Source organism: Lactuca serriola, chromosome 4, assembly GCF_051521515.1.
Source record: "Lactuca serriola cultivar US96UC23 chromosome 4, Lser_US96UC23_V15, whole genome shotgun sequence".
In the NCBI taxonomy this organism is placed as follows: Eukaryota; Viridiplantae; Streptophyta; class Magnoliopsida; order Asterales; family Asteraceae; genus Lactuca; species Lactuca serriola.
Genome location: NC_136411.1, coordinates 127,121,709 through 127,132,145, shown reverse-complemented (window position 1 = coordinate 127,132,145; position 10,437 = coordinate 127,121,709). Strand labels below are relative to the sequence as shown.

Sequence of the window (10,437 nt, the reverse complement as noted above, 5' to 3'; positions counted from 1 at the left end):
CTCAAAGGTTGGAAATAATTGGTTAACTAAGGCAATTCAACACAATGAACATTTGTGTGTTTATCATTAGGATCTAATACAAAGCTTATCCTTCATCCTAAATTGGTTATAGAAATCATGAAACATGATATGCCAAGATTCCTCATAGGTAGTATGGAGGTTGGGGAAGCCCACAACACACCTTCTTAATTAAGATCAAGGGTCAATTGAAGCAATTAATCCCAAGAAATCAATTAGCCTTAAGAATGAAGGAATCCCCAATTCCTAGAGGATGTCAAATGCTTACACATCCATAAAGGAGATATGATTCATAAGCTAGAGATGATTTCTACCATCATAAAGCCTTTGTTCTAGATAAATTCAATGATCCAATGCAAAATCAATGAAATAAATCAACCATTGCTCAATCAAATACTAAGCTCATGATCAAAGCATCAAATAAGCATAAGAATTGCAAACTAGAATCATAAACATGGAATAAATTGATAATCAACATAAATCCTTCAAAACCCACAAACATTCATTGGTTTTCAGCCAATGTCAACCAAATAAGAGTATTAGCCACTCATGGCAACAAAGTAACAAGAACAATAATCTAATTGCATAAAGAAACTAACTAAGATTTGGAAAGATAAAAGGAAATGATTTCTAGCTCCCAAAATCGCCTCTTGCAGGTCTCCAATGGTGGAAAAACATGAATGAGCTTCTAGATCTGATTCCCAAGAGTTATGGTGAGCCAAATGACCAAAATGCCCAAACTGGGCAATTGCGCGGGTACCCGCGCGACGAAAATTCCACCCGCGCAAATGTTGCAGTAATGTTATTGGTCCACCAAGCCACTCCACCCTTCCACTACCAAAGATTCCTTTGGTCTCCCCTCCCTTTTCCATGTAATTTGAAATGCACCAATCATCATTTAGCCATCAAATGGATACTCCAAGCCCAAAATTAGAATTTTATGATCCATCTTCACAAGCCCAAATAATCCAAGCCAATAACTTTCAAAGCCCAATTCTTCCTCTTTGATTCCGCCAAGCCCAATAATGCCTCGGGAGCCCACTAAGCCCGTCTCCAATCAACCCGCAACCGCAACAAGCACCGAAAAACCTACAAAATATCTCATGCAACATAACAAGCACCCGGTACGATCCATACTAAAGAAAAATAAATAAAATACAATGCATTGATGATAAAAAGATCTAAAAATCTAAAATAACCTAATAAAAATAAGGAAATAAAATAAGCTATCAATTATTAGGGCAATTGCATATTTCATCAAGAATGTATGGTACTTCACCATTTTTGATTTATTTTGCAGGCATTATGGAGCGTGGAGCTTGGAGCATGGAGGATGGAACTTGGATACATCGAGCTTTGGAGCATGAAGAGAAGATGAACATCTCATTCCATGGCAGAAAACATGAAGACATAACCCGAGTCATTGTTGCATTGTCATCATAGTAAAGGAATTCATTGGAAACGCGGTTCTTGTCGCACCGACACGGGTCGTGTTTGTCCTTTGTCATCTTATATTTGAACAACATGACTCGTGGTGAGGCTAGATTAAAGATGGAGCCAAAAGTGAAGACTTATTTGTGTTTTAGCAAAAAGCATGGGCCATGCCAAAAACACATGGTCAAGACAAATGGCCATGCCAAAAACACATGGGCGAAAGGCATGGCCATGCCAAAAATGCATGGCCTCATGGCATGCACGTGAACATTAATAAAACAAGTGAAGATGTCGCCATTTCAAGAAGAACGGTTTTTGGAGGAGTTTTGGGCGATCTTGGGTGACTTTGGGAGATTTCTTGGAGTTTTTTAGAAGACCTAATCATTGCAAACACCTTTGATTTCATTTTTGTAAGCATTAAACATTTCAATTCCATCTTTATTCTTGTTTGATTTGTTCTTAGCCATGTGTGGCTAAGAAACCCTAGTTTCTAGTTCTTGTTCAAAACATGTTGATTGTTTGACTTGAAGCATATGATTTGATGTTTGATTTGTGATTCTATTCTAGTGATTATGTTTTTGTTTAAACTGGAACCCTTAAATTTGATTTGTGTTTGATTGGCCACTTTCATGAATTGAATTTTTGTGCAGTTAATTAACTTTTAGGGCACCTAATCGTTCTGTAAAGTTAATGATTGGTAACAAACAATAAGTTTTCTTATTGTAAAACATATATCACATACGCTCGGAAGTGTGAAAACATATGATATTGTAAAACATATATCATATATCACTAAAGAGTAGTACAATGTTCATTTCTTCTCATACGCTCAGAAGTGTGAAAACATATATGATATATGTTTTACAATATCATATGTTTTCACACTTCCGAGCGTATGTGATATATGTTTTACAATAAGAAAACTTATTGTTTGTTACCAATCATTAACTTTACAGAACGATTAGGTGCCCTAAAAGTTAATTAACTGCACAAAAATTCAATTCATGTAAGTGGCCAATCAAACAAAAATCAAATTTAAGGGTTCTAGTTTAAACAAAAACATAATCACTAGAATAGAATCACAAATCAAACACCAAATCATATGCTTTAAGTCAAGCAATCAACATGTTTTGAACAAGAACTATAAACTAGGGTTTCTTAGCCACACATGGCTAAGAACAAATCAAACAAGAATAAAGATGGAATTTAAATGTTTAATGCTTACAAAAATGAAATCAAAGGTGTTTGCAATGATTAAGTCTTCTCAAAAACTCCAAGAAATCTCCCAAAGTCACCCAAGATCGCCCAAAACTCCTCCAAAAACCGTTCTTCTTGAAATGGCGACATCTTCACTTGTTTTATTAATGTTCACGTGCATGCCATGAGGCCATGCGTTTTTGGCATGGCCATGCCTTTTGCCCATGTGTTTTTGGCATGACCATTTGTCTTGACCATGTGTTTTTGGCATGGCCCATGCTTTTTGCTAAAACACAAATAAGTCTTCACTTTTGGCTCCATCTTTAATCTAGCCTCACCACGAGTCATGTTACTCAAATATAAGATGAAAAAGGACAAACACGACCCGTGCCGGTGCGACAAGAACTGCATTTCCAATGTAGTCCTTTACTATGATGACAATGCAACAATGAATCGGGTTATGTCTTCATGTTTTCTGCCATGGAAAGAGAGGTTCATCTTCTCTTCATGCTCCAAAGCTCAATGTCTCCAAGTTCCATCCTCCATGCTCCAAGCTCCACGCTGCATAATGCCTGCAAAATAAATCAAAAATGGTGAAGTACCAGACATTCTTGATGAAATATGCAATTGCCCTAATAATCAACTAAATGCAAGAATTGTGAAGTAGGATGCTATAAAAGGACGGAAATAAACATGCAAAATAGGTGCACAAAATGCACCTATCAATACACCTTTACAAGCCTGTGTTTAGGGACATACAATACCAATTTAAGTACGTCTTGGTCATTACCTAAAGGAAATAACCCGTAGTCTAAGGGAAATTCAGGGGTACATAAATTGTAGTAAAGGGTCTGTTCACCTTTGTACCTTTATTCTCGAACCATGTCATCTAGTTCATGGACTAAAAATAAATTAGTGTTAACGTCATCTACATATGATACAATACCGTCGATGTATTTCCTTCCAGGTGACTTGGTGAAGATACCACTATAGTGTATCTTCAACATGAAATAGTTGTCATATCCCTCTACAAACACAAATATAGACAGGGTAAAGAAGATGATTTATCTTCATGAACACATTCAAGGAAAACAAAAACTGATTTTTTTTTTTTGAAAAATCATATCGTATCTCGATTGCAAGTCCTTCAAGCATGCATTTTTTCACTACCATATTGAGAGAACCATTGTCCTTTACTGTTGCGTAAACCCTAAACCCCAATTTCGTGTCTTGGATGAGAGTGGTTTAATAAAGATGAAGTCACTGTATCTTGGAATATGAAGGGTGTTTGGGAGTTGGTGTGAAGAAGACAATAACATAATGATTTTCCTCATTAAAGAAGAGGGTACATGTGAAAAGACCAATTTGTCCTTATATTATTTTAATAAAATAAGAGTTAACGGTTGGTTTCTAATGGTGTGAGGGATAGAGACCAACTGTCAAAAGTTTTGAAAGTACAAGGATCATCTATGATTTTTTTAAACCATGAAGACTAAACTTCAGTTTTGGGGAAATCACAGGGACCATTTATGATGTTTTTTCAAAACAAAATATAAAATTTCTAGAAAAATATATAAAAAAATGTAAAAGAAGCTATCAGTTTTTCATAGAAAAACTAAATTTAAAAAAAATTAAAAAAATTAAAAAATATATTAAACAATGTCTAGAAAATTCGTAAAAAAATAACACATGTTAAAAAAGATGCAACAAAAAACTAAAAATATTACTAAAAGAAACGGTAATCAAGTTGTAAAAAATTATGGAAACTATAAAAAAATGTTGTGTCCAATCCGTAAATCAAAATTTTTTTTTAATTCAAAATTTAAAAAAAAAATCAAGTTATACCAAATTCTAAAAAAAATCACTTGCAAAAAAGGAAAGATGAAAAGGTTTGAAGAGACAAGTTAAGTGTTGCATTGTGCAGAACACGTGCATATGTTTTGTGATCCGAAGTCTTTCAAAAAAACAAATCGCTGTGAGATAACAAGTGTTGCGCATGTGTTGTGTTGCGTAGTAAAAAATGGTTTGAAGAGGTTTTAAAAAAACGAAGAGCCTCTTAATGTACAAAAAAAAAAATAGGTTGGTGGCATTTTAAAACAAATATGATAAGTTCAATCTCATAATAAGTTCAATCTCATAATATGATATTTTCTCAAAAATAAAATTATGGACCAAAACATGCACAATGCCCAAACTACAAGGACTTCCAATGTAACAAACTAAAAAAATTGTATGTTTTATAAAAAATTAAAATATGATTATATAATGTAATATATATATATATATATATATATATATATATATATATATATATATATATATATATATATATATATATATATATATATATATATATATATATATATATATATATTTATTTTGTTGATGAAAACTGTAATTGGTTGCTGAAGACAAGGGTCCTCCTTCCAGGAGGTGTCGTTAATGGCCGAATCATAAGTCCTGTATCCCTGTTTAAACATTTACTACTCTTTGGAATCTTTCTCTTTCTCTTTCTTATCTTCACAAAGTCACACTTGGCCATGGGTATGGAGTGTCAGTTTCCTTTCACGTGCTCTCTCCTCCACGAAACCTTCGATTTCCCCTCTTCTCTCCATTATTATTTCTTCTCTAATCACTCCCACCCACACTCCACATAGACAGCCATGCATCTCCTTCTTTCCAACCACTCATGACCTCAAACCACTCTCCAATGGCTGCTCTACTCAAATCCACCAGATATTCATGCGCTATTTGCATAATCATTCTCGGATTGCTGTGTATGAAAGGTGATTGCGATGGTTCACATCTTTTTATCAAGTTACTGAACACGCCTGAACCAATCTCCAATCTTAACTCGCCTACATTTGCTTTCCAAGTTGGTAATGCCGACTCTTCTTCTTGCTCCAATTGTACCTCCAGCTGCAAGGTTTGTACATTATATCCTCTCTGTTCGACTTCTATTTTCTATTTCTGTTATTGAAGACGACTGAACCATTTTTTTACTGTTGCAATTTGCATGCAGCTCGATGATCTTCCGTCATCGAATTGTTCATCGGGAGAAGTTTCTTACACTAAATTACAAGACGGAAACCATACATTCGAGGTGTGCAGCAACAACGGATCTAATCAGCTTCGTTGTGCTTCCTATAACTGGACAATCGGTTAGTTAACTTAACTCTCCTTTATCCTTTTAATCCTCAGTCAAAATTAGGTTAATTTAGTAGCTATAATCTTATCGTCTTTCGGTTTTCCCTGTAGATACTGTTCCCCCAACGGCATCTGTTGCAGCAGCATCATCATTCACAAACGCTTGGAACGCTACCGTGTATATATCCTTCTCTGAACCCTGCGGCGGCGTTGGTGGTGGTTTTAGATGTTTGTCCGCCAATGAGTGCAGCGTAAGTAGGTGCTTAATTGCTTCATGATTAATTGTTAGATATACAATTCTGTATCTACAGGTTTACAAATTCAAATCTAACCAATGGAATTGTCTTCGATTTCAGCTTATTGTTTATGGTGCTGGGCAAGTCATTCCAAAGACGCTAAAAACCATCAAGCCGAATCTCAAATATTCCATTTTAGTAAATTTGTCTCCAATCGTTGAATATGGAAGAGTCGTGTTAGTAACTGATAAAGGTTTCTGTACAGATGCAGCTGGAAACCAGTTTACACGAACAGCTAATTCCAGTTTCTTTCTTCATTTTGGTGAGTCTTTTACCTTTTTACCCTTGAGGTCATAAAGTCAAAGGCTAATCACTATACTCTATACTTACAATTAATCTGTTTATATTTACAGATAGAAGAAGTGTATATGTTGACATGAGGACTCATATACCCGAGCAACTACTTCAACTCGATAACAGTGTTAGATCTGTTCAAGCAACTAACAAACAAAAAAACTTGAAGTTATTTCTATATTTCACTGAGCCTATAGTCAACACATCAACACAAGTATTGAAATCTCTTCAAATTAGTGAAGGATCTCTTGTTTCAGCCACTGGGAATAATGACAGCCTTGGAAACAGAAGATTTGGGTTTCAACTTGTAAATATTTCCGATATTGCCATTGTCACTGCAAGACTGGATTCGAGATTAGTTTTCAGCAGACAAGGCACCCCGGTTTCTCCCATTGCACCGGTTACTTTTCTTTTTGGTAAGTTGAGAGTTTGAATTCAAAAGTCAAAGGGTAGATTTGAGATTTCAATTTTGTTTTACTAACTAACTAATGTCTTACAGATTCTCAAAGGCCTCATGTGAGGTTAAGCACCACGAGTCATATGAGGACACGACAAGAGCATATTCCGGTGACCATAAAGTTTATGAAACCGGTTTTCAGTTTTAATTCGTCTCACTTGTCTATTTCTGGAGGAGTGATGCAAGGGTCAGTTTATGTTTTTTTTTTTTTTTTGAATAAATCATGTTTGAGAAAACGATTTAACGTTCAGTGAAATGGTAGGAAAAAATAAATGAAGGTAAATTTGTAAAAAAAGAAAAGTAAGACTGAACGGGATTTTTTTTTCTACACCATGATTAGCAACTGTCTTGAAATGTATTAATTCTAATCATTCCACATGATTTTGTGTAGATTTCGAGAAATAAGTAAGAGTGTTTACTCACTCGAGATTCAACCAGTTGAAGACATGGTGTTGGTGCAAGTTCCTGAAAATGTTACTACAGATGTAGCCGGAAACAAAAATCTAGCATCAAATACGTTACAATTATTACACTGTATGAATTCTTTTCTTCATGTTTTTCTAAATCTCGAATATGTACAGCTTGTCTTAGCATTTGCAGTGTCGCAGTTTAATTCCAATGTGAATTGGGCCCTTGTGGACACTAACTGATTTATATCTCACAATATCCATGACATCTAATGCTCTCTCTGTCAGCTCAGGGTTGTTGGAAGAATAACTGTAAACTTTTTTACAGATTCTATACCTTGTGCATCCTTGGCGCTTTCTTGCACGGCAACGGCTGTTTTTGTGTTGACTGCCGTGGTTGCAACCGTTCTCACCATTTGCACCGCTTCCCTCCAAAATTACGGAGCATTTGCAACTCCGTCTCCTTTATTAACTTCAAGTCCAGCGAGAATTCTTTTTGTAAGATAATTTCTTATTGTGTACCTAAATTATATTTGGACCACTTCAGAGGTTGCTAGAAGAATAATTCTTTTTATAGAAAATAAAAAACTCTAATTTTTTTTTTATTTATTTTTATTTTTTTATGTTTCATGGAAACAGCGAATTGTGTGCCACATTCAAGTGTTTGCGTTATCTGGATGGCTAGCTGTTCCTTTGCCAATTGAGTATAGTGAATTTGTGAAGGGTCTAAGATGGAGTATACCCTACTTCAGGCTCCCATGGGAAACTGAATACGTTCAGCCAGTTTGGCCTACAAATCCACATTCATATAATCCTACAACCTACAATTCGGCATCTCAAAGTATGCAACTTAAAGCCATGATTGGAGAAAAACCCGACTCAGTATACGGATTGCCACTCACCGCAATGGAGTATAAGTCATTTTTTGAGGTCAGTAGACTGCAATTTTTATAAAATAACTACTGCCACTGTTCTTTTTTTTTACTAGTTTTCTGACAATTGTTTCTTTAATTAGAGCCAAAATGAGATACCTGAGGCTGAATACATTATGGATCCCAATGATTCCAATGGGTAAGTTGTTCCATTCTATATCTTTTCTCCAAAAAAAATTATATTTTTTTGCAAGTATACAATTTTTAGAATTATTTTAATAAAACTAAGTTCTTTCATGCAGGTGGAGGGATTTCAATCGGAGCATGTTTTGGCTAGCGATCATCAGTGGAGGCTTGATTATTCTGCATATACTGATCCTTCTTTTACTAAAACTTAGAAAGAAGAAAGAAAAAGAAAACAATTACATCTCAATCGTTTTCCCAAGATTTGAAATCTTTCTAGTCATTCTTGCAGTCCCTTGTGTTTCTGCAGCTTCAGCAGCTCTACTCAAAGGTATATTATATTATATAATATAAAGCTTTGACTTTTAAGGTCAAACCTATTATTTTTCAAAATTTAAATTCCTTGTTTTTTTTTTCAGGTGGATCAGCTTCAGGGATTTCAGTGGGCGTTCTTCTATTAGGATCCGTGTTTTTCCTAATACTCGCATTGTTTCTGTTCCTTTCTGTGGGAATATCATTCGGGAAGCTACTTCAATACAAAGAAGTTCATCAAGAAGATCAAGATATCCATTGGTATCAATCACTAGTGAAGGTAACTTTGGGTCCTGGAAAAAGAGGCCAATGGACATGGATCAACACATCAAATTCCAAATGGCTATCAATTTTAGGCCCTCTTTTCGAAGATCTAAGAGGTCCACCCAAATACATGCTCTCTCAAATCACCGGAGGAGTGGATTATCGCACAACCGGAGGCAGTATCATCGCATCAGACGATGAAAACGAAGACGCAGAAGCACCGTTTGTCCAAAAGGTATTTGGAATACTAAGAATCTATTACATTTTCCTCGAATCGATTAAACGAGTTACTTTAGGAATCCTTGTGGGTACCTTTTCGAGAGGAGGATACTCTGAAACACCGACGAAAACGTTGATATGTGTCACTTCGTTTCAATTGTTCTTCATGGTCCTCAAGAAGCCGTTCATTAAGAAGAAGGTTCAATTGGTGGAGATAATTTCCGTTTCGAGTCAACTTGCGATTTTTGCGATCTGTTTGGTTCTTTTGAGGAATGATTTTTCTACACACGAACAGATGAAGATCGGGATCGCCATGCTTTGCTTGTTCTTGTTCGCTTTCGTGGCGCAGATTCTGAACGAATGGAACGCTTTGATCTGTCAGTTAAAACAGCTTGATCCCGATAACAAATCTCTCTATCTAGGTTTGAAAATAGCATCGTGGGGGATTCTTCTACTTTTTGTACCGATTAAGTTTATGAAAAACATCGAGAGCCGATTCCCGTTGAAATCGCAGGCGGCGGTGGCGGGGGTGTCGGTTGCGAGGTTTAGAAGCTCCTCCGGTACACCGGATCGGCCATGGATGAAGCAACTGAGAGATTTGGCGAAGTCTAGTTTTAGTAGAGAAGGGAGCAGTGGAACACCGCAGACGGATCCTTCGTGTAGTCGACCAAAATGGAGTGGATTTTGGAGTGGGAAGAGAAGTGGGAGTTCTTCACAGGCTACATCCATGGATTCGAAATCGAAACCAAAAGGGATGTATAAAGATTTTGAAGCCCTTTTTGGTTCCAAGTGAGTGATTTTATGCATCATTCATAAGCTTAATTAGTCTGTAAATACGATTTAATGATGGAAAGAGAATTTGATGAGCATGTTGAAAATATATGAATTTCTTACCAGCATCGATTCTAAACTTTATACATAGAGAAATAAAAATTAAATATCTATTTATTTTTTCCATTTAAAATTATAACAAATATCTTAAAAATTATTAAGAAAAATAAAATCATAATTTTTTTATAATTTTAATGGAAAAAAAAAACAAATATTTTTTCTTATATATATTAGAGATAACCGAAAAAATAGTTCTTATAGTTTTCAAAAATTTCTTTTAAGTTTTAAAAAGTTTCAATTTGTAAAAATATTCTTATTCATAGGTTTTATCGCGGATTTTATTCATATTTTTAACTATGTTAGGGGCTGTTTGGCAGGATCTGAATTTTTAAGATCTGAATTTTTAAGAGATCTGAATTTCTAAGAGGGTCTGAAATTTTAAGAGTTAAATGTTTAACATGTTGTTTGGTTGGCACCTCTGAATTGCTGTGCTGAATTATTAAAAT

At 35.3% G+C, this 10,437-nt stretch overlaps 1 protein-coding gene across 1 annotated transcript; it reads left to right on the top strand.

Moving 5' to 3' along the window:
* Positions 1-5,054: 5,054 nt before the first annotated feature.
* On the top strand, positions 5,055-9,980 carry LOC145102518 (uncharacterized). Its single transcript, XM_079039926.1, has 12 exons — positions 5,055-5,575; positions 5,672-5,810; positions 5,908-6,047; positions 6,153-6,354; positions 6,446-6,802; positions 6,886-7,030; positions 7,235-7,377; positions 7,579-7,748; positions 7,890-8,180; positions 8,266-8,321; positions 8,425-8,636; positions 8,725-9,980. The coding sequence occupies exons 1-12, from the start codon at positions 5,339-5,341 to the stop codon at positions 9,891-9,893; spliced, it is 3,261 nt and encodes a 1,086-aa protein (XP_078896052.1). The 5' UTR covers positions 5,055-5,338; the 3' UTR covers positions 9,894-9,980.
* Positions 9,981-10,437: the final 457 nt, after the last annotated feature.

Excerpts from the sequence above, each read along its gene's own strand:
- LOC145102518 (XM_079039926.1), top strand. The coding sequence starts at position 5,339 with ATGACCTCAAACCACTCTCCAATGGCTGCTCTACTCAAATCCACCAGA. Across the intron at positions 7,749-7,889 it reads GTCCAGCGAGAATTCTTTTT|CGAATTGTGTGCCACATTCA; the intron begins GTAAGATAATTT and ends TCATGGAAACAG. Across the intron at positions 8,322-8,424 it reads GATCCCAATGATTCCAATGG|GTGGAGGGATTTCAATCGGA; the intron begins GTAAGTTGTTCC and ends TCTTTCATGCAG.